The sequence below is a fragment of the Desmodus rotundus genome, chromosome 7 (genome assembly GCF_022682495.2).
Source record: "Desmodus rotundus isolate HL8 chromosome 7, HLdesRot8A.1, whole genome shotgun sequence".
Classification (NCBI taxonomy): Eukaryota; Metazoa; Chordata; class Mammalia; order Chiroptera; family Phyllostomidae; genus Desmodus; species Desmodus rotundus.
In genome coordinates this window covers 77515708-77540819 of record NC_071393.1, presented here as the reverse complement: position 1 = coordinate 77540819, position 25112 = coordinate 77515708, and the positions used below count along the sequence as shown (strand labels likewise).

At 40.4% G+C, this 25112-nt stretch overlaps 1 protein-coding gene and 1 pseudogene across 2 annotated transcripts in view; both read right to left on the bottom strand.

Moving 5' to 3' along the window:
- GOLM2 (golgi membrane protein 2) overlaps positions 1–23277 on the bottom strand; it is a 110279-nt gene extending 87002 nt beyond the window's left edge. For both annotated transcript variants that reach the window (XM_024568353.3, XM_024568354.4), the window contains exon 1: positions 22639–23277. In XM_024568353.3, the coding sequence (XP_024424121.1) occupies positions 22639–22965 (327 nt within the window). In that variant the 5' untranslated portion in view covers positions 22966–23277. The remainder of the gene's footprint in view (positions 1–22638) is intronic.
- LOC128781311 (large ribosomal subunit protein eL31-like) lies at positions 13420–16068 on the bottom strand (annotated as a pseudogene).
- Positions 23278–25112: the final 1835 nt, after the last annotated feature.

The following is a 25112-nucleotide window of genomic DNA, read 5'->3' as shown; positions in this document are numbered from 1 at the left end:
ACCAACCCCAAAGGAAAAAACCCCAAACACTCAAAATCATGGAGACTGAATAGCATGCTATTAAACAATGAATGGGTCAAGAACGAGATTAGGGAAGAAATCAAAAACTTTCTGGAAACAAATGAAAATGAACTCACAACAACCCAAAACCTATGGGACACAGCAAAGGCAGTCCTGAGAGGGAAGATCATAGCAATACAGGCCTACCTTAAAAAGATAGAAACATTTCAAACAAACAACCTAACCCTACGCCTACAAGAACTCGAGGAACAACAACAAAGACCGCCCAGAGCAAGCAGAAGGAAGGAAATAACCAAGATCAGAGCAGAGTTAAATGACATAGAGACTAAAAGCACAATTCTAAGGATCAATGAATCCAGGAGCTGGTTCTTTGAAAAGATAAACAAAATAGACAAGCCTTTAAGTAGGCTCATCAAGACAAAAAGAGATAGGATCCAAATAAACACAATTAAAAATGAAAGAGGAGAGATTACAACTGATACCATAGAAACACAAAGGATTGTAAGAAATTACTACAAAGAACTGTATGCTAAGAAATTTGAAAACCTAGATGAAATGGACACATTTCTAGAAACATATAATCTTCCAAAACTGAATGAAGAAGAAGCAGAAAACCTGAACAGACCAATAACAGCAGACGAAATTGAAGCAGTCATCAAAAAACTCCCAACACACAAAAGCCCTGGACCAGATGGTTTCACAGGAGAATTCTACAAAGCATTTAAGGAAGAGCTAACCCCTATCCTTCACGGACTATTTGAAAAAATCCAAAATGATGGAAGACTCCCAAACTCTTTTTATGAAGCCAGCATCATCCTAATCCCAAAACCAGATAAAGACACAACGAACAAAGAAAACTTCAGACCAGTATCGTTGGTGAACATAGATGCAAAAATTCTCAAAAAAATATTGGCAAACCGCATCCAGCAATACATTAAAAAGATCATCCACCATGACCAAGTGGGATTCATCTCAGAGATGCAAGGATGGTACAATATTCGCAAATCAATAAACATAATACATCACATCAATAATTGCAAAGACAAAAATCACATGATCATATCAATAGATGTGGAAAAAGCATTTGATAAGATACAGCACCCATTTCTGATAAAAACACTCAGCAAAGTGGGAATAAAGGGAGCATTCCTCAACATCATAAAGGCCATATATGAGAGACCTACAGCCAACATCATACTCAATGGACAAAAACTTAGAGCTTTCCCACTAAGATCAGGAACAAGACAAGGATGCCCTCTCTCACCACTCCTATTCAACATAGTATTGGAAGTCCTAGCCACAGCAATCAGACAAGAAAAAGCAATAAAAGGCATCCAAATTGGAAAGGAGGAAATGAAACTGTACTGCTTGCAGATGACATGATAGTGTACATGGAAAATCCTATAGATTCCACCAAAAAACTACTCGACCTAATAAATGAATTTGGCAAAACAGCTGGATACAAAGTCAATATGCAGAAATCAAAGGCATTCCTGTACACCAACAATGAAACTGCAGAAACAGAAATCAGGAAAAAAATCCCATTTCATATAGCAACAAGAAAAATCAAGGACCTAGGAATAAACCTAACCAAGGAGGTAAAAGACCTGTACCCAGAAAACTACACAACACTGAAGAAACTAAGGAAGACACAAACAAATGGAAGCATGTACCATGCTCATGGATTGGGAGAATTAACATCATGAAAATGGCCATACTACCCAAAGCAATTTATAGATTCAATGCAATCCCTATTGGAGTACCCATGACATATTTCACAGATATAGAACAAACATTTCAGAAATTTATATGGAACCATAAACGACCCCAAATAGCTGCAGCAATTTTGAGAAAGAAGAACAAAGCAGGAGGGGTCACAATACCTGATATCAAACTCTATTACAAGGCCACTGTAATCAAAACAGCCTGGTACTGACATAAAAACAGGCACATAGACCAATGGAACAGAACAGAGAGCCCTGTGTTCTGTCTGGGGTCACATAGCATTAGCTACAAAACGATCTGCAGATGAATGCTACTTGTGCTGGGCTTAGATATGCCCAGGAAAGGCCAAGCTGTGAACCAAGGCCAACTGCTCCTAGTGCTGGGCCTGGGGCCACTTAGCAAGAGATAAGGGGCTTGCTAAAGCCAGATGCTGTATGTTTGAGAGAATTTAGGAAAATCTGAAGCATGGTCCAAGACAAGCCATTCATATGGAAAAGGCACTGGAAACAGCTTGGGTGGACCTGAAAGTTGGGTGGGACAGGGCCTCAGAGAATCACACATTGGGGCAAACAGTGTGAGCCAGGTTGATGGAGTGTCCAGTATACTGCCTGCTTGCTGGCTCTGTGTCTCTGTAGGAGTAGGACTGAGAAAAGGAACAATGGCCTCTGCCAGCACTTTTGTCTAGGAGAATGCTGCCCCTACCTCTTGCATTGATGCCCAACAATTCAGTTTCTTTCCATACGTCTCTCATACCTTTCAATCTGCTGCCCCAGCATTGGAGCTCAGAGAAAGTGAAACTAAGTCTCTGAGTGGGTCCTTTAAGAGGAGCTGCCTGAGATTCTAGCAGTTTCTGTCTTCCACAGTCTCAATCCCTGCTGATTGAAGTTGTGGAGACCTATCTTCCTGGTACTGGAACTCTGGGTGGGGGGCCTAGTGTGGGACTGGGACCACTAGCTGCTGAGTTACCCCTCCCAATTTTTATCCGTCACATGTAGGTGTGGGATCAGCCTGTTCTGTGTCACTGCCCCTCCTACCAGTCTCAATGTGGTTTCTTCTGTAATTCTGTAGTTGTAGGACTTCCATTCGTTCAGTTTCTCATGGTTCTGAATGCTGGTTGTTCTATAGTTCATTTGTACTTTTGATATGGTTGTATGAGGTGGTGAACCATGTTACCCGCACTGCCATCTTGTCCGCTAACGTTATTCTTTTCTTTTTTTCTCTTAGGAAATTTTTTTTTTAATTTTTATTGTTATTCAATTACAGTTGTATGCCTTTTCTCCCCATCCCTCCACCCCACCCCAGCTGAAACCACCTCCCTCCCCCACCTCCACCCTCCCCCTTGATTTTGTCCATGTGTCCTTTATAGTAGTTCCTGTAATCCCCTCTCCCTACTGTCCCCACCCCACTCCCCCCTGGCTATTGTTAGATTGTTCTTAACTTCAATGTCTCTGGTTATATTTTGTTTCCTTTTTTCTTCTATTGCTTATGTTCCAGTTAAAGGTGAGATCATATGGTATTTGTCCCTCACCACCTGGCTTATTTCACTTAGGATAATGCTCTCCAGTTCCATCCATGCTGTTGCAAAGGTTATAAGCTCCTTCTTTCTCTCTGCTGCATAGAATTCCATTGTGTAAATATACCATAGTTTTTGGATGCACGCGTTTACTGATGGGCACTTAGGTTGCTTCCAGTACTTGGCTATTGTAAATTGTGCTGCTATGAACATTGGGGTGCACAGGTTCTTTTGGATTGGTGTTTCAGGGTTCTTAGGGTATAATCCCAGCAGCAGAATTGCTGGGTCAAAGGGCAGTTCCATTTTTAGTTTTCTGAGGAAATTCCATACTGTTTTCCACAGTGGCCTCACCAGTCTGCATTCCCACCAACAGTGCACTAGGGTTCCCTTTTCTCCGCATCCTCTCCAACATTTGTTTGTTGATTTGTTTATGTTGGCCACTCTGACTGGTGTGAGATGGTACCTCATTGTGGTTTTAATTTGCATCTGCTTGATGGTAGTGATGCTGAGCATCTTTTCATATGTCTCTGGGCCCTCTGTATGTCTTCCTTGGAGAAGTGTCTGTTCAAGTCCTTTGCCCATTTTTTAATTGGGTTGTTTATCTTCCTGGAGTGGAGTCGTGTGAGTTCTTTATATATTTTGGAGATCAAGCCCTTGTCTCAGGTATCATTGGCAAATATGTTTTCCCATACTGTTGGTTCTCTTTGTAATTTGGTGCTGTTTTTTTAGCCATGCAGAAGCTCTTTATTTTGATGAGGTCCCATTTGTTTATTCTTTCCTTTATGTCCCTTGCTTTAGGGGACATGTCTGTGAGGATGTTGCTGCGTGGAATGTCTGAGATCTTCCTGCCAATGTTTTCCTCTAGGATTTTTATGGTGTTACAACTCATATTTAAGTCTTTTATCCATCTTGAGTTTATTTTCGTGTATGGCGTAAGTTGGTGATCGAGTTTCATTTTTTTGCACGTAGCTGTCCAGATCTCCCAACACCATCTGTCGAAGAGGCTGTTTTTGCTCCATTTTATGCTCCTGCCTCCTTTGTCAAATATTAATTGACCGTAAAGACTTGGGTTTATTTCTGGGCTCTCTGTTCTGTTCCATTGGTCTATGTGCCTGTTTTTATGTCAGTACCAGGCTGTTTTGATTACAGTGGCCTTGTAATAGAGTCACAGGTGGTAGCTTACTTTGGACATGCCAACAGCAATCAATACTCAACTATAAGAAGAGGGTGTACTCAACCCACATAGTAAGTACCCATCTTGGATAATAGGGAAGGATGTGCCAATAGACCCTACAGGATACCTACTACAGTAAGCCACTCTATCAAGCCTGAGAGATATAGTAGCTCTACCTAATACATAGAAACAAACACAGGGTGGAGGAACCAAGATGGCGGTATAGGTAAACACACTGCGCCTCCTCGCACAACCAGAACTGAAAGAACATCAAACAGCAAGGAAGACCGACACCAAGGAAATAGAAAATAAACATTCATCCAGACCGGTAGGAGGGGTGGAGACGGGCACCGGGGCGGAGAGGACTCACGTGACCATGGCGGGACCAAGACTGGTGGAGTGTGGGACGAACAGGGCAGGCAGTCTGACCACTAGCAGACCCTGCAGCCCCACATTCGCACACAGATAAACCCAGAGGGCCGGACTCAGAGTGGCGGAGAAAGGGGCAGGCAGAGCGGTGGGTGGCACCCCGTGGCCCCACACTCGCGCACAGATGGACCGGGACAAACGGCGGGGAGCGAAGCCGACCGAGTAACCCAGGGCTCCAGTGTGGGGAAATAAAGCCTCAAACCTCTGATTGAAAATGCCCGTGGGGGTTGGGGCCACAGCAGGAGAGACTCCCAGCCTCACAAGAGAGGTCGTTGGAGAGACCCATAGGGGCCTAGAGTGTGCACAAGCCCACCCACTCGGGAACCAGCACCAGAGGGGCCCAATTTGATTGTGGGTAGCAGAGGGAGTGGTTGAAATCCGGTGGAGAGTGGAGCAAGCGCCATTGCTCCCTCTTGGCCCCTCCCCCACATACAGCGTCACAGCGCAGACACCAGCTTTACCCCGGCCAGGTGAACACCTAAGGCTCCTCCCCTTAAAGTAACAGATGGGCCAAGACAAAAAAAAAATAAAAAAGGCCCAAATGACAGAACACTTCAAAGCTCCAGAAAAAAATACAACTAAGCGAGGAACAGACAGCCAACCTATCAGATGCACAGTTCAAAACACTGGTTATTAAGACGCTCACAGAATTGGTTGAATTTGTTCGAAAAGTAGATGAAAAAATGAAGCCTATGCCAAGAGAAACAAAGGAAAATGTACACAGAACCAATAGTGATGGGAAGGAAACTGGGACTCAAATCAATGGTGTGGACCAGAAGGAAGAAAGAAGCATCCAACCAGAAAAGAATGAAGAAACAAGAATTCAACAAAATGAGGAGAGGCTTAGGAACCTCCAGGACATCTTGAAACGTTCCAACATCCGAATTATAGGGGTGCCAGAAGGAGAAGAGGAAGAACAAACAATTGAAAACTTATTTGAACAAATAATGAAGGAGAACTTCCCCAGTCTGGCAAAGGAAACAGACTTCCAGGAAGTCCAGGAAGCTCAGAGAGTCCCAAAGAAGCTGGACCCAAGGAGGAACACACCAAGGCACATCATAATTACATTACCCAAGATGAAACAGAAGGAGAGAATCTTAGAAGCAGCAAGAGAAAAGGACACAGTTACCTACAAAGGGGTTCCCATAAGACTGTCAGCTGATTTCTCAAAAGAGATCTTACAGGCAATAAGGGACTGGCAAGAAGTATTCCAAGTCATGAAAGGCAAGGGCCTACATCCAAGATTACTGTATCCAGAAAAGCTATCATTTAGAATGGAAGGGAAGATAAAGTGCTTCTCAGATAAGGTCAAGTTAAAGGAGTTCATCATCACCAAGCCATTATTATATGAAATGTTAAAGGGATTTGTTTAAGAAAAAGAAGATAAAAAATATGAACAGTAAAAATGACAGCAAACTCATAGTTATAAACAACCACATCTAAAACCAAAACAAAAGCAAACTAGGCAAACAACTAGAACAGGAACAGAACCACAGAAATGGAGATCACATGGAGGGTTATCAATAGGGGATTGGGAGGGGGAGAGAGGGGAAAAGGTACAGAGAATAAATAGCATAAATGGTAGGTAGAAAATAGACAGGGGGAGGGTAAGAATAGTGTAGGAAATGTAGAAGCCAAAGAACTTATAAGTATGACCCATGGACATGAACTATAGGGGGGGAATGTGGGAGGGAGGGGTTGTGCAGGATGGAGTTGAGTGAAGGGGCAGAAAAGGGACAACTGTAATAGCATAATCAATAAATATATCAAAAATATATATATATAAAAAGAAATATTCAAAGAGATGAAAAGCAAGATTATTCTGCCCAGCAAAACTACCACTTAGAATTGGAAGACAGATAAACAGCTTCCCAGACAAGAAAATGCTAAAGGAGTTCGTCACCACCAAACCAGAATATATGACATGTTAAAAGGTCTTCCTGTAGAAGATCAAAAATATGAACAATAAAATGGCAATAAATACATATCTATCAACAATTGAATCTAAAAAAACAAGCTAAGCAAACAAGCAGAACAGAAAGAGAATCATAGATACAGAGAAGGTTTTGATGGTTGCCAGATGTGAGGGGGCATGTGGGATGGGTGAAAAAGGTGAAGGGATTAAGAAGTACAAATTGGTAGTTACAGAATAGTCATGGGGATGTAGAGTACAGCATAGGGAACAAAGGAGCCAAGGAACATATATGCAGGACCCATGAACATAGATCACGGCGTGAGTATTGCCTGAGGAAGTATGAGGGGAGCTGGGTGGAGGGGGACAAAAGGGGAAAAATTTGGACTGTAATAGCATAGTCAATAAAATATAAAAAAAGAATAATGTGAGCTGTGGAGTTTTGATAGCTACCCCGTTTGAATTTGAGGAACTTTCCTTCTAGTCCTATTTTGCTGACGGTTTTTTAAAAATCGTAAGTAGGTATTACATATGCCAAATGCTGTTCTGCAAGAATATCCTATTTCACTTGTCCAGTATAATGACACAAGGAAAAATAAAATAAAAACATCTAGTTGGAAAGAGAGGAAAAAACTGTCTTAATTTTCAGTTAACTTTATTGTGTAAAGAGAATTCTAAGGCATATATATATATATATGTGCATACATATATATATAAAATATATATATAAAATACAATACATTTGTATATACATATTTTTAAAATCTATTAGTAATGTGTTTTAGTGGCTTTTTGGGTAGACTCCTTAGAATTTCTTAGATTCCAGTAGTACTAGAATTAATTCGTTCTAGTTCAGGGAAATGATCAATATACAAAAATTAATAGCATTTCTATACACCTGCAAAGAACAAGTGGAAGTAAAAATAAAACTCCATTTCTTATAACATCCAATACATGAAGTATACTTAGTAATAAATATAATGAAATATATGCAAGTCCTAAACCCTGAAACTTATAAAATGTTGCTGCAAGAATTTAAAGAAGACCTAAAAATAGATACACCATGTTCATGGATTAGAATAGTCAATATTAAGATTCAAATCATTCCACAATGATTTATAGAATTACCATGGGTTGAATTGTGTACCCAGAAAGCTTCATTGAAATCCTAACCCCCTGGTACCTGTGAGTGTGACCTTACTTGTAATAGAGTCATTAACGATGTAATCAAGTTGACATAAAATCATACTGAATTAGGGTAGGTCTCATTCCAATATGACTGGTATCGTTATAAGAGCAAACAGAATGCTATATAAAGGGTAGGTAGGGAAGATAACACCATGCAGATGCAAAGACACACACACATATTGGGAAGACAGCCATGGAAGACAGAGACAGAGACTGGAGTTATGCTGCCATAAACCAAGGAATACCTGAGAATGTCAGAAGCTAGAATTTCCCCCTCCTCAGTAGGAGCATGACCCTGACAACATCTTAATTTTGGACTTCTAATCTCCAAAATTGTGAGATATTAAATTTCTGTTGTTTTAAACCACCCAGTTTGTAACAGAAACACTAGGAAACTAATAGACACAGTGAATACTAAAGTTATTTGATTGCTAACTGCTTTTATATAAAAATATGTAATTATATTTTCTATATCATTTTATATTTTAAAATATGGATATATATGTAAAGTACTGTGTGGCAAATAAAAGGTTACTGGAAAGAGCAAGGACTTTTAGAATCAAACAGATCTGAGTTTAGAATTCTGTCATTCTCCTACCTCTCTTAAGCCTGTTTCTTCATCCATAACATGAGGATTCATGAAATAAAATTCATTTTTTAATTTCATGAAGTAAAAGCTTGTCCAGTACAGAGTTTGATATTAATAATGTTAGTTGCTTTCTTTCCTGGATGCACTCATATAGTTAATTCTGAAGTTTAGTCCAATATAGTTTTTTTTTAATATATTTATTGATATATAAAAATTTCCCCCCCTTACTCCACTCCATCCTGCACACCCCCTCCCTCCCACATTCCCCCCCTATAGTTCATGTCCATGGGTCATTCATATAAGTCCTTTGGCTTCTACATTTCCTACACTATTCTTACCCTCCCCCTGTCTATTTTCTACCTACCATTTATGCTACTTATTCTCTGTACCTTTTCCCCCTCTCTCCCCCTCCCACTACCCTATTGATAACCCTTCATGTGATATCCATTTCTGTGGTTCTATTCCTGTTCTAGTTTGCCTAGTTTGCTTTTGTTTTGGTTTTAGGGGTGGTTGTTAAGAGTTGTGAGTTTGCTGTCATTTTTACTGTTCATAGTCTTTATCTTCTTTTTCTTACATAAGTCCCTTTAACATTTCATATAATAATGGCTTGGTGATGATGAACTCCTTTAACTTGACCTTATCTGAGAAGCACTTTATCTTCCCTTCCATTCTAAATGATAGCTTTTCTGGATACAGTAATCTTGGATGTAGGCCCTTGCCTTTCATGACTTGGAATACTTCTTGCCAGTCCCTTATTGCCTGTAAGATCTCTTTTGAGAAATCAGCTGACAGTCTTATGGGAACCCCTTTGTAGGTAACTGTGTCCTTTTCTCTTGCTGCTTCTAAGATTCTCTCCTTCTGTTTCATCTTGGGTAATGTAATTATGATGTGCCTTGGTGTGTTCCTCCTTGGGTCCAGCTTCTTTGGGACTCTCTGAGCTTCCTGGACTTCCTGGAAGTCTGTTTCCTTTGCCAGACTGGGGAAGTTCTCCTTCATTATTTGTTCAAATAAGTTTTCAATTGTTTGTTCTTCCTCTTCTCCTTCTGGCACCCCTATAATTCGGATGTTGGAACGTTTCAAGATGTCCTGGAGGTTCCTAAGCCTCTCCTCATTTTGTTGAATTCTTGTTTCTTCATTCTTTTCTGGTTGGATGTTTCTTTCTTCCTTCTGGTCCACACCGTTGATTGGAGTTCCAGTTTCCTTCCTATCACCATTGGTTCCCTGTACATTTTCCTTTGTTTCTTTTAACATAGCCTTCATTTTTCCATCTAATTTGTGACCAAATTCAACCAATTCTGTGATCATCCTGAATACCAGTGTTTTGAACTGTGCATCTGATAGGTTGGCTATCTCTTCGTTGCTTAGTTGTATTATTTCTGGAGCTTTGATCTGTTCTTTCATTTGGGCCATTTTTTTTTTTTGTCTTGGCACACCTGTTATGTAAAGGGGAGGAGCCTTAGGTGTTCACCTTGGCGGGGTAAAGCTGGTGTCTGTGCTGTGACGCTGTATGTGGGGGAGGGGCCGAGAGGGAGCAATGGCACTTGCTCCGCTCTTTGCCGGGTTTCAGTCACTCCCTCTACTACCCACAGTCGAACTGGGCCCCTCTAGTGCTGATTCCTGAGTGGGTGGGCCTGTGCACACTCTAGGCCCCTATGGGTCTCTCCAACGACCTCTCCTGTGAGGCTGGGAGTTTCTCCTGCTGCCACCTCAACCCCCACGGGTGTTTTTACTCAGAGGTTTAAGGCTTTATTTCCCCGAGCTGGAGCCCTGGGTTGCAGGGTCTGTTTTGCTCCCCTGTGGTTCCTCCCAGTTTATCTACAAGCATGTGTGGGGCTGCAGGGGCTGCTAGCGGTCGCACTGCCTGCCCCGTTTGTTCCACAATCCGCCACATCTCTGGGTCCGGCCACGTCGCCCGAGTTCTGTCCAACCCGGCCGCCTGTCTCCGCCCCTCCTACCGGTCTGGATGAATGTTTCTTCTTTATCTGCTTGGTTGTCTGACTTCTGTGCGGTTCGATTTTCTGTCAGTTCTGGGTTTTTTTTGTTTTTAAATTGTTGTTGTCCTTCTTTTGGTTGTGCGAGGAGGCGCAGTGTGTCTACCTATGCGTCCATCTTGGTTTTAGTCCCATATTGTTTTTTAATCCACTTTTACTTATTTACTTTTCCGTAAGTAAATCCTTGAAGGGTACAGCATTACAATGATTCTGTGTCCAATGGCCTTATCAGGAAGGTGGCTTTGGAATTTAGCACAAACAATTCCATTGTTTCCATGAGTACGAGTTACCTTTATTACTCTGGTTTTGTTTTGTTTGCCATCAGGAGTCACTGTGTCAATCTTTGCTTTGTATATATAAGCACATCTCTTCACTAGACAGAATTCAGTTTCATCTCAAGCATAAACACCTTCAAGTTTAAGAAGAGCTGTGTGCTCCCTCTAGTTCCACACACCCTGCTCATAGCCAGCAAAAATGGCCTTGGACCACAGCCTTCCAGACATATTTGTCATTATACAAGTCCTATTCCCAGCAGGCCTCTATAGGTTCTAAGACGGTGGATAGACTTGTATTGTTCTCTTAAAACCCAAATATATTAATTAAATTGTCAAAAACATATCGAGCACTTACTGTACTGTGCTAAAAAGATCTTAGAAACATATCTCCACTTTTCCTTTATGTCTCCCCTTCTCCACTTTCTTTTGCTCCCATAATATGGAACAGAGAAATCCCGGGAGGTTCCATGGAGCTCGTAAAGTGAACTGATTCTTGGAAAATGATGGCTTTAGTTATGTAGAGAAAGTGTAAAAGTACATCCAAGGAGCTTCCTTACACCCACTTGATGGAGGAAAAGAAACAACTGTTTTAGTGTGGCATGGGCTATCTGTCCTGTGAAGTGACAGGGTGTACTTTTTGAACTGTGACTTCATTAAGCAAGCAGAACTACTTTTTTGTGAATGAAGACCTACGTTTTTTCCATTTTAGCTTCTTCCTTGGTAGAGAATTAATGTTTCCTTTGACTTAAAGTCCAAGCTTCCCTCTAGGCACAGGACAGGCTCGCAGTGATTTCAGTTTCTCACAGGGTTTCGCCAGTTCTTTCTGATTCCTAATTAACTTTTATCTGTTCTTCCCTGGCCAAGTAACTCCACCTTGGAACAATGTTGCTTTAGAGCTTTTGATCAGTTGCCTGGCAAGTCTGATTGTTTCTCCTGTCAGTGCTTAAAACTTTTCTCCCTTAGCTTCTATAACAACCATTTTCTTTAATCTATCCCTCTCTCATTCAATGTTTATATATGCTGTCATCCTTAACACCAATTTCATTTCTTCATTCATCAGATACATTTGAGTTTCTACTTTGGGTCAGTTCCTGTGCTACATGTTGTGGATACAGCAGCAAATGAGAGACAGACAACAGTGTACAGGATATGGAGCTTATAATTGAGCAGGGAATGGAGTTGGACCTAACGTAGTTTAAGGTTTTGGGGAAGACATTCTTGAAAAGGAAAATTTTAGTTGAGTCCTTTAAAAAGATTAGACTTTAGTGAGATAAAGAGTGCGTGAGAGGTTTGGAGCAATAAGAAGCTTTGGAGAAATAAGAGGGTTCCAAGTGTAGGGTATGGTATATTTCAAAGCACAGAATAAGGAAAAGCAGGAGAGTTTGAAGATCTAAAATATGTGGATCAGAGGTAGAATATTGGGTGTGGGATTGCAAGGCTAGAGTCATATTGAGAAAAGATTTGTGAGCTATGTTAAGGGCAATAGGAAGCATTGCATTAATTGGCTTCCCCTCCCCCACTTTCATTGCTACATGTTAATTTTTATTTTTTAACAACTTTCATTGAAGTATAATTTATATTCAATAGACTGTTCTATTTAAAGTAAACAATTTGTTGACTTTGATAGCTTTAAACATCTGTGTAACCACCACTACAATCAAGATACAACACATTTAACCTTTCCGCCCCCTCCCCCCCCCACCACTCCCCTCTTCCCGTTTCCTTGTCCCTTTTTCATCCCTCCCTCTACCTCTGGCCTCAGGCAACAACTCTTCGGTTTTCTATCATTATAGATTAGTTCGCTTTTTCTAGAATATTATATAAATGAAATAATAAATATGTATTCTTTTATGTTGGGCTTCTTCCATTCAGAATAATGATTTTGAGATTCATTTGTTGTTGAGCATATCAGTAATTCAATCGTTTTCACTGCTAAGAAATATTCTGTTGTTTCCAGTAATATTCTAGATTTATCACATTTTATTTATCCATTCACATGCTAGTGGCAATTTAAGTTTTTCCAAGGGTGTGTGTGTGTGTGTGACTAACTACTGTGGATATTCGTGTATAAGTCTTGTGTGGTCATGTTTTTATTTCTCTTGGGTAAATACTACTAAGGTGTGAAATGGCTGGGTCATACGGTGGGTATATAATTAACTTTATACAAAACTGCTAGGCAGTTTTCTAAAGACAGTGGTGTATCATTTTATACTGCCACAAGCAGTATATGAGAGCTGTAGTTGCTCCACACCCATACTAACACTTGATATTGTCAATCTTTTTAATGTTAGTCATTTTAGTGGTCGTGTAGTGGTGTCTCATGGTGGCTTTAATTTGCATTTTCTTAATGACTAATGAATGATATTGAGTATATTTTCATGAGCTTATTTGCCATTCATAAATCTTTGATAAAATGTCTGTTCAAATCTTTCACTCATTTTAAAAACTGGGTTGTCTTATTATTGAGTTGTAAGAGGTTTATATATAGGGTGGGGCAAAAGCAGGTTTTTAGGGAAAATAATACAATAATTAATAATAATACAAGAATAAAATGTTTTGCATACTTAAAACTGTAAACCTACTTTTGCCCCACCCTGTATATTCTGGTAAAATTCTCTGTCAGATACATATATTATAAATATTTCTTCCAATCTGTGTCTTGCTTTAAAAAAATAGTGACTTTTGAGGAGCAAACCTTTAAATTTTGATAGTTGGATTTATCATTTTATTTTCTTTATAGGTCAGGCTTTTTGTACCCTCAAAAAATCCATGCCTATGTATATTTTCTCCTGTTTTCTTCTAGAATATTTATAGTTTCACCTTTTACATTTAGGTTCATGGTTCATTTCAAGTTAATTTGGTATATTTTCCAAGGTAGCAGTTATTGCTCTTTTTTCCCCTATAAAGATATCCAGTTGGCCCTGGCTGGGTGGCTATGTTGGTTGGAGTGTCATGCCACACACCAAAAGGTTGCAGGTTTGATTCCCAGTCAGGGCACAAACCTTAGGTTGTGGGTTTGATCCTTAGGGTGCATACCAGAGGCAATGAATTGATTTTTCTCTCTCTGTCTCTCTTTCTCTCTCTCTCTCAAATTAATAAACATATCCTCAAGTGAGGATTAAAAAAAAAAGTGCTGGCCCGTGTGGCTCAATTGGTTGGACCGTAGTCCCATAGACTGAGGGGCCACAGGTTCAATTCCCAGTCAGGGTACATACCCAGGTTATGGGTTCAATCCCCGGTTGGGACACACAGGAGAATGCAACCAATTGATGTTTCTCTCTCACATTGATGTTTCTCTTCCTCTCTCTCTCTCTCTGTCTGTCTGTCTCTCTCTCATTCCCTTCCTCTCTCTCCAAAAGCAAGGAAAAAAATGTCCTCATGTGAGGATTAAAAAATAAATAAAAAAATAAAAAAGATACCCAGTTGTTTTTAAAAAAACACATTTTTTTGGCAGTGTTATAACTTTATTGAACAACCAGCAGTTAGTTCTCAGCCACATTAACTGTTTGTAGATTTTTGAAAGTGGTAACAGGTACATAGATGACCAACATAGGGAGCTTGTTTGGTGAATCATCATCCTCATTATATTTTCTGGACAACCAGACCAGAACAGGATACGGTATGTGGCATTCCTTATTCCTTTGGACCAGACAGCTTCGTTGAGCCTGGTGTCAATGCACATATCTTGAGTTCCCATCTCCTTCATAGCAAATTTCCATATCTCTTTGAGTGCACAAAGGGAAAACTTCTTGAAACCCACTCCATGGATGTGCTTGTGGATGTTGATGGTGTACTCTCTGGTCACTACCTCGCTGATGGCAGAATGGCCCTCCTTCTTGCCACCCTTCTTTGCGGGAGCCATTATGCTGGGCCCAGGTTGGAAAGAAAGAACACAAGGTATTGTGGGAGAGGGAAAGCAGGGTCTTTTCAAAAAAGACTTCCCTTTCCTTGTTAAACTGCTTTGGCACCTTTGTCAAAAATCAAGTGACCATATAGCTGTGGGTTTTATTTCTGCAATCTATTCTCCAGCAATTTATATGCCTATTTTTTCATCAATACCACACTGTCCTGATTCCTACATATTTATAGTAAGTCTTGCAATCAGAGAGTTAAGTCCTCCAACTTTGTTCTTTTTGTAAATTTTGCTATCCTCGGTTATTTACATTTCCATGTGTACTTTAGAATCAGCTTGTCAGTTTCTACAAAAAAAAAAAAAGTCTGCTGGAGTTTCTATTGAATCTTGTATTAGTTTCCTAGGGCTGCCAAAACAAAATACCACAAACTTGATGCCTTAAAACAACTGAAATTTATTCTCTCACAATTGGGGAGGCTACCAGTCCAAAATTATGTTGTCTGTAGGGCCATGTCCTTTCTCTTGAAGTCCTCAGGGAAAGACTCTTCCTTGCCTCTTTCTTAACTTCTAGGGGTTGCTGGCAATCCATTGGCTTGCATATGCATCACTGCATTCAAGGCCTCCAACTTCACATGGCCTTCTTCCCTGTATGTCTTTGTGTATCAGTGTCCAAATTTTCTTCATAAGGATTCAAGACACTGGATTAGGGACCATCCTAATACAGTAACCCATAACACTGCATCAGCATTGACAACTACGAAGAACTCGTAAGAAAAAATTTTGAATATGATCCTTCCTTAAGGAACGTAAAATTGCGTCAAGAAGACAAGGTTAGCACATAAGTTGCTATTAGTCAAATTGAAGAACAAAATTAATTAGTGTAGCTCAAACAATAAATACAAATTGTGCACAAAGAAGGAAAAGCATGCTCCAGGTCAGAAGTCCCAGGGAGCTTCATGGTGGATATAGATCAGATGCTAAAGATTAGTACAATCTCTTGGTAGAAAAGACACAGAAAAAGATAAGAGGTTATGAGTAAAATGGCAGGAACAAAGGTATAGAAACAGGAATTAACATGACACAGAAAAGCAGTGGGGAGACAAAATTAAGCAAAACAACCTGTCTGGAACACAGTTTGGGTCAGGAGATAGTGGGAGACAAAGGTAGCTGGAATTCTGACTTGATGTAGTGAATGATGCAGCCATTTGAAAGTAAGGTTTGATGACTGAAAGAAACAGAGACCAGGGCAAGGAGACTAGTTGGGAAGCTACTGCTCTCTTTCCAGTCAATGCTCTCTATTCTGCCATCAGTGATGGTTTTTCCCCCTTAATCCCATCAATTTCTCAACTGCATGTTGAATAACTAAATATGAGATAATGAAGGAACCAAAGATAACACCAAAATTTCTAACCTCAGTCTTAATAATGGTTGAATGAGCATTATTTATAAGGACCAAGAAGGTAGGGAAGAGATATAGTTTGAAGAGGAGGTATGAGTTTTGTATGGTTTATGAGTAATTTGAGGTTGCAGTTAAGGCTAGAACTTGGCCATATTATGGTAGGTGAGGGAGAGACAAAGGCAGTAATTATAATGTGCAGCATATTAGAAGAACTGTAGAAGGATGATCCTCAAATTACAGAGGAACAGCCAGGCTTCAGGGTGTTAGCTAAGACAAATATGGGAGGACCCAACTAAACCTAATTTGAAATGGACCAGAAAATGGGGGGAAAAAATCCAACAAACAGGAGCAAAGGGTGAGAGGCATGCAAGCTGGAGTTTGGACTGGATCTTGGGCAGAAACACAGATAGAGTCCCATTCTGAAGAGAAGGCAGGACAGAAATAAGTAAGTAGCTGTGGAAAAATAATAGCTAACAACACTTATTGGACATTTTCTTACTATGTGGTAGGCATTGTTCTAAACATTTTAATGAACTTATTCATTTAAGCTTCACAAAAATAAGAAAGGTAACTATTATTGTCCTCATTTTACAGAGGAGCAAACTGAGGCACAGAGAAGTTAAATAATTTGCCCAAGGTTATACATAAACTGAATGGTGGAGCCAGGACTGAGCCCATAGTAATGAATATCTACTATGTACCAAGGTTTATACATATATAAATTTGGTACGTGTATGAGTATTGTGTACATACACAAAAACATGCACACACATATACATATGCAAACACACACACAAGGATTTTTTTTTTTAAAGTACTAAGCTTCCCGTCCTCTTTTCTAGCACATGACCTTTTCCCTATTCATCCAAAGGTATCCACTGCCTCAGGGTAGATTATGAATGTTAAAGGGAAAAGAGGTCATTTATATTTATATCTGGTGATCTCAGATCTGTACAATACCCAGGTAGGTACTGTGATCCCTATTTTACAGATGAGAAAATGGGCCCAAAGTAGTTAAATAACTTGCCCCCAAATCACATAGCTAAAAACTGAGCTGGAATTCTAACCTAATTTGCAGCCTTCAAACATTGAAATTTGTTTGGTAGGTTTCTTACCTACCAAACAAGGGGGACTCCCCCCAAAAAACAGAATTATCTTCTGGAGGTGGGCCCCTTGTAGTACAGTACATCCCTCTCTAGGTGAGTGTTCTAGGAACCCATCTGTATCAATGTACCAGCTGATGTTGTTGTGAGAGGCTGTGTTCGGATTCAGTGAAATTTTTTTTGAAGACTCTTTCAACACATTTGCCCATTTCACATGGGTGATTCACAAGGGCACCTGCTCACCCCGTGCTGAGTGTTCAGCAGTTTTTGACCAAAAATGGCATGACCCCCATGCCCCACCTTCCCTATTTACCCCATCTCACCCTGAGCAACTTCTTTTTGTTTCCCCAGATGAAAAGAAGTCTTCAAAGGGAAACATTTTGCCAGTGTGGAAGAGGTAAAACAAAAAACAGCAGAAGCACTAAAAGGCACCCAAATCAACAAGTTCAAAAACCGTTTTGAGCAGTGGAAAAAACATCTCAATAGGTGTATTGCATCAAATGTTGAGTATTTTGAAGGTGACTGAAGTTTAAACATGTAAGAATACACAATTTTTAAAAAAATAAATTCCGGGATTTTTTTTTTTTTTTTTTTTTGGTGGGGGCGGGGGTCCTCCCTCATACAGGCCTTCCATTCATTTGGAAAATGAGTACAGAAGGGAATGGTGAAATTTTAGATCTGGAAGGGGATTTATTTATTCCTTTATTTTCCTGGTGAGGAAATTGAGGCCCAGAGTACTCAAGTAATTTCCCTAAGGTCACACAGTAATTTTAGTAGTAGGGGTGGAAACATAACCCAGGTTCCCTTTCTAGCATCTAGTGCATTTTGGGCAGCTGCTCCTAAAATCTTATTACCAGCCTCTCACTCTCAGAAGAGTACTTTAGTGTTACAGTTCATCTGAGGCTGCTCTCCAGGGAGGATAAAGATTCCTTTGAAGTCAGCTGGAAAAATTTCCAGGACCTTTACAGCTTCCTGGAATCTGGGTTGGGGTCCAATAGCTTGATAGCCAAGGTCCAATCCAGGCAAGGCCACAATGGAGTGACTTTCAGATAATCTGGGGGCTTGGTCTTCCCTTAAAAGGTAGGGCAGGCATCCTCCTCCTTCTTTTTGAAAGATGAGAAGGGGGTGATGATATGCAAGAGGACAGGTCTGAACTAGGAACAGGACACTTAACATCAAGCCCCAAATACTCCAAACTCCTTAGAATATGTTCAAAAACTGTTTTGAACAGTGGGAAAAAGTCTCAATAGGTATATTGCATTAAATGAAGAGTACTTTGAAGGTGACTGAAGTTTAAACATGTAAGAATACACAATTTTTTATAAATAAATTCTGGGGGTTTTGGGGAGTGAGGTCCTCCCCCCTCATATACTTCTCCAGATATCAAGGTAGTAGCAGCAATAAAGGAAACACCTCTGAAAGACAAATTTCATCCATACTTCATCTAGACCAAGACCACCCTTTCCATTAGCAGTTCAGAGCCTAATGGAAATTAGCAGTTCATTGACCCCAAGAACAAACATTCACAAGCAATACAACAAAGATGCTATGATAGGCTGAAAGTATGGAATTGATAGATGAGTAAGAGATAAAGACTTGTAAGCTAGCTGCATAGAATATTAGCCAAACAAAAGTAGTTAAGATACCTAGGAAAACATTTCCCAATTAGAGTGCTTTGTTACATTCTCCTATACCATGATAACAAATAGGCTGTAAAAATAGAAATCTGTGATCAAATTAACTGAGACCAGATTAAACAAAATTAAATAAGCTTCTTTACTAGTAGATTTCTTAGAAACTTTATAATAATTTCTGATGAAAGTGAAAGAAGAAAATGCCAAAGCAGGCCTGTATTTGAACATGAAGAAGGCAAAAATCATGACTAAGGAAGAAATACACAACTTTAACATAGATAATGAAAACACTGAAATTGTTAAAAATTTTTCTTAGCTTGGTTCAGTCACTGATTCAAATGGAGACTGCAGCCAAGAAATCAAGAGAAAGCTGAGACTTAGAAGGGGAGCTTTGGAAGAATTAGGAAAGATCATCAAAAGCAAAAGTGTCATTAGAGGCCAAGGTTAAGATCATCCACACCCTCATATTCCCAATTACTCTGTATGGATACAAAAGTTGGACAGTGAGAAAGCTGATAGGAAAAAAATGATTGATTTGAAATGTGGTGTTAAAGGAGAGCTTTATAGATACCCTGGACTGCTAGAAAGACGAACAAGTAGAGCAAATTCAGCCTGAAACATTGCTGGTGGCAAAAATGACAAAACTTTAAAGTTGTCCTACTTGGGCACATCATGAGAAGGCACAGTTCCTTGGAAAAGGTCATAATGCTGAGAAAAACAGAAGGCAGCCAAAAAAGAGGAAGACCAAATATGAAATGGATTGCCTCCATAAAAGACCGTAAGACATGAGTCTACAGGAGCTGAATAGGGATGCTGCGGAAGGACAATGTGGACATCACTCACTCACAGGGTCACAGAGTCAGAGGTAACTCAACAACATGTAACAATCATGGACTCCAGGAAGAGGATATACTACTTATACTGATTTACTTTTTTTCTTCCTGAGTACCTATTAATAATTACTTGGACAGTATTCTGTTTAATACCACTTTTAGAAATGCTCCTCCAGGCCCAGAGACATATGAAAAGATGCTCTGCATCACTAGCCATCAGAGATGCAAATTAAAACCACAATGAGATACCACTTCACACAGGTAAGGATGGCCATCATAAACAAATCAAGAAACAAGTGTTGGAGAGGATGCAGAGAAAAGGGAACCCTAGAGCACTGTTGGTGGGAATGCAGACTGGTACAGCCGCTGTGGAAAACAGTATAGAACTTCCTCAGAAAACTAAAAATGGAACTGCCTTTTGACCTGGCGATTCCACTGTTAGGATTATATCCTAAGAACACTGAAACACCAGTCCATAAGATCCTATGCACCCCAATGTTCATAGCAGCACAATTTACAATAGCCAAGTGCTGGAAGCCTCCTAAATGCCCATCAGCAAATGAATGGATCAAAAACTATGGTACATTTGCACAATGGAATACTACACAGCAGAAAGAAAAGAGGAACTCCTACCCTTTTTGACAGCATGGATGGAACTGGAGAGCATTATGCTAAGTGAAATAAGCCAGGCAGTGAAAGACAAATACCATATGATCTCACCTTTAAGTGGAACCTAATCAACAAAACAAACAAGCAAGCAAAATATAACCAGAGACATTGAAATTAAGAACAATCTGACAGTAACCAGAAGGGAAGTGGGTAATGTGGAGATAAGGGGGAAGGGTTTTCAGGAACAATAAAGGACACATGGACAAAACCAAGTGGGGGGTGAGGTAGAATCAGGGGAGGGAGGTGGGGATGACTGGGGTGGGGGAGGAGTGGTGGGGGGGAAATGCAGACAACTGTACTTGAACAACAAAATAAAGTAAAATAAAATAAAATAAAAATAATGAAACAAAAAAGAAATGCTCCTTAAAAGAGAAAGCAAAGGCCCAAGAATAGAGTTCATTATTAGGTGGTTGGAGGGAAAAAAAATCCAGCAAAGAATACAGTAAGGAAAGTAGGAAGCAAATCTGGGGAGTTCAATATTAGAAAAGTAAAAAGAGAGTTTCCAAAAAGCTAGAGATAATCAACAGGACCAGACCACTAAGAAATTAAATAGATTGAGAATAAAAATGTTTTTTGGATTTCACTAGGAAGGCTGGCACTTGTGACCTTCAAGTGTATGACTTCAGAAAAGGGGAAGATAGAAGGCTGTCTGGCTGACTAAATCAAGATTATGATGAAGATGAAAAAAATAGTTGATGAAGCATTTATTAGACCATCCATAATTGGAGTTTACCTAAGAAAGGAAAAAATTGGTTCATTGGGAGAAGGGAGTATATAGAGGCATAAAAAATTTCTTAGAATAGGTCTTATACTTGTTTGAAGCATATATACTTGTTTGAAGAATAAGAAATATAAAATTTCTTATACTTATTTGAAGTAAAAGTGAAAACCTACTAAAACTGATAATTATAGTCCAGTAGATCAAAGAAATGGAGCCCAGAGTATAAATTACTAGAAAAGACTTATCTTTCCTTTCATATTGGAAAGAAGAACTTGAGTAGTAATACCTAACTACTCAGAGTCTGAAGACCTCATTTAAATACTAAAAAATTTCATGGATTTCTGCCTACTTCATCCAAAAGAAGTTTTGTTTTCAGAGTTCAGTGTGTAGTTTACATAAATTTGCTGATCTCTCACTCCTCTCGGAGGATGTCTATGTTGTGGTGAAGAGGAGGGGGTTATAGAGAAGCACTTATCTAGGGCCTCAATTTTTGGGAAATAGAACTAAGGTAGAGGCTGGTGACAATAAAGAAGATAGGAGCTCATGGATATTTTAATTTATAATGATTTACTATAAGTGATTTTGATACAAAATAAAAACTTATAAATTATAATAGGAACACACAAAAAACAATGCAAAAATTATCAAAAAGCATAAGGAAAGGCATCTACTTATCCCATCCAGAAATTTTCACAACCCTGCTATACCAGCAGAAGTTTCATAAATCATAAATTAGTATAGTTCCAATATGCTAGTAAGAACACAGACTATTTAGTAGCAGGTCTTTAGTTGCAGTCCAGTTTTGAACTTTTAAAATTTAAACTTTGTATGGCTTTCCATCTGCATAAAATACCAACTGTAATAGCTACTTAAGCATACAAAATTTCATTTTTATTTCCTTTCAAAAACAAAGTACAATGACATGAGATTCTGTGGCACAGAACATATTTTTAGATTCTACCTTTTTGGCTAATTTCATTAACAATTCATATTGAGTATGTAATTTTGGATTAACTATGCCCAAGTCACAAATGTGGTGTATACATGGTTCCAGAACCTATCATAACATTTCAATCACAAAAAGGCAGTAATATTGATTCTTAACTACTTAATATACTAACCTACAGAGATTTATGAAAAGCCATACCAATTTAAAAATATATGGTGACTACCATTAAGTAGAGGAATTGGAGGAAGCTCCATTCTTGAAACAAAGAAATTAATACTGATCAGTGTGCATGGAATAAGGCTAAGGCAACAACACCCACACCAAATCTGGCAGTCTCCCGATTTGTGTATCTGTGAACGTAAGGCGGCCACATAGGCCAGATGATTACCACTGCCAGCTCAGCAACTGAGCTTGGAGAAAAGGCGGCATCCAAACACAGGCCACTCCTGAGACCCAGAATTTACAGCCAGTTTCGTCTGGCAGGCACTAGAGAGTGTGGCAGTGATAAACCAGGAAAAGTCCGACAGAAGCAGAGCTGCTGGCCGTAAAGGGGAACCCCCGGGGCTGTAACCCTGGAAAGCTAAGGCAACCGCTAGTGGTCTAACACCCCCACCCCGGAGCTGACATTATAGGGGTTGAGGGGGGAGGGCTCGTCCTTACCTTGTCATCTTCGCATCTCTTCCCCAGGCCCTCCCTGGCCTGCAGTCGGCTGCTGAGGCGGCCGTAGTCGGCCTCCTTCTGGTCAATCTGCTTCTTATGAGAGTCCACCAAGAGCAAAAGGTCCGAATTGCGCTTCTCCAGGCGCCCGCGGGCCACTTCGGTGCGCTGGACCTGGCCCTGCAGCTCGGCCACCTCCTCCTGAAGCAGGACGTGGCGGGAGGAGATGCTCCAGTAGTTGAAAGCGAGGATCGCGATCACTATCAGCAGCACCACCAACACGAAGGAGGGCAGGCGGCCACCCCGCCGGTTGGCCCCGAAACCCACCATGGGGACGAACCGGGCTGTGCCTGGGGGCCTTAGCGCGGACACCTGCCAGCAGAAGCTCAGGCCTCCGCTGAGTTGCCTCGGGGACGCGGCCCCAAGGCCAGCGGACGGAGTAGGCGGGCCAGTGCGCTCGCAGACCAGCCGGAGAAGGGGGCGGGGCTGCAAGCCCCTCCCCGCCCCCTCTCCTCAATTCGGGCCCAGACGCGTTCCGGAGGCTTTGAAAACGACCCCACACCAGCATAGAAGAACCAAGGAAACCTAACTGCTCTCACCTCGGGCCCAGCACCTCAGGGTTAGAGGGCGGGGAAAGGAGCCGGAAGGGGGCGGTTTAACTCTAGCCCCGCCCATCGGCTGTGTCTGGGTCACCTAGGGGGCCATTTCCTAGTTTCCGCTGACGCCCCCTATTCTCGCGAGAACGTGGGCTTCTCTCGCCCTTTGCAGTCTTATCTCGCGACGGTTATATCTGTAGGAAGGGTGTTCTGTTAGTTTTGGCGGGTTGTGTTAGTTGTTGCACCTGAATCGGAGTACCTTCAGTGTTTTTACCTGCTCAGTTCCCTTAACCAGGGTGTACGGAGTGCCTGCTCTGCCCCTCCTGAGAGTTTTTGTCTTTGAAGACTTCGGGGACTGCGACCACTATGCAGGGAAAACAGTAGGTGAGCCGCAGACAGAAGGTGCGACTAGAAAGGTTTTGTAGTTGCTTCAATAGAAGGAAATTTTCTCGTGTTAACGATGTGGAGAGAACACAAAACAAAAAAAACAGTAAAGTAGCGGTGCCCCAAACATTTTCTTGCTTGAGAAAAGCAAGAAAAACCAAGCTTTATATCTGAAAGGGGTGGTGCCAGCCTGGTTTCCAAGGTTACTGCTTTCGCGAAAGGAAAGAATTTAAGAATGTATGCGCTTCTGTTCTTAAAACTGCTGCTTTAGCTTCAAGCTGGGCTTCCAAATAGAAAGTCCAGAAACTGCCCTGAATGATGATAACTAATGCTGTTACTGACAGCCAGTACATTCTAAATTACATAGGTCTCTTACAAAATGTTTTTGCATGCCTAATCTCATATTGTACTGTCAACCATACTTTTAGAGATGGGGAATCCAAGACACAAAAATGTTCCAGGAACCTTCTCAAAGTCCCATCCATGTCTTGTTTGAGACAGAGTTAGGCTGGGATCCAGATCATTGTTCTCTAACATAATTGCTCTTTCCATTATACCTGGCTGTTACCATATTCAGCGTTAATTATGGTGATGCAGATAAAGACCCCACCTCTTTTGTCTGCATATTGCCTTTGCCCTTGCATAAAAATTCTGGCTTTATTCCTGCTTAAGGAGAAGATGGAGTTGCTTTGTTTTTCAAACCTCAGACTAAAGAACTTCCATGAGCACAAAACCTCAAGGACACAAAAAACATTGGTATTTTCATTCAAATCAGAGTGGTATGATTTTCTGGCAGGAAGATGTCATCTTTGAATAATTATTCTATGCTTCCTATCCATTTCAAAAACAAAGTTACTTGCTTAATGGTCCTGGAATAGCCCGGAAGAATTATTGCACCTTCAAAGCGTGATAACTTCCATCTCACAGATGGAGAAAAACAACTAACCCCCAAATTATTAATATTTAATTCATGTCAAACGATCCCTTTGCTCTGGTTTCATAAGATCTAAGAAATCCTAACAGTCTGACAAAATGAAGCAAGGCAAAAATGGGAAATCATTGAATATAAATAATGAGCCTTCCCATCTATCCTTTCCTCAACTTCATATTGACCTTGATTTGCTTAGCCAGCCGTAGAAAATTAATCTATCAAGAGATGTTAACTGCTGAAGATGTAACTCTTTCCGAAAAGTGTACATTTTTGGCATCCTCTCCTTCTGTGGAACAGCCTGTGTCTTTTACCTCACTCACAGGAGCATTAACTCTGCCTTTCTCCTAAGCTCTAAGGGCCCTTGTAATACCTCTATAACTTTTTTAAAACTTTCTTTTATAATTTGAAAAAGAAAAGTGTTCACATTTTTCTATAGGATTCCAACATGTGAAAGTATAATACAGAAAACACATTCCATTTACATAAGTTATTTACATCAGATGCTTCAAAGAACTATTTGGTACCATTACTCCATTTTAGAGATGTAGAAGTAATTTACACAGTCA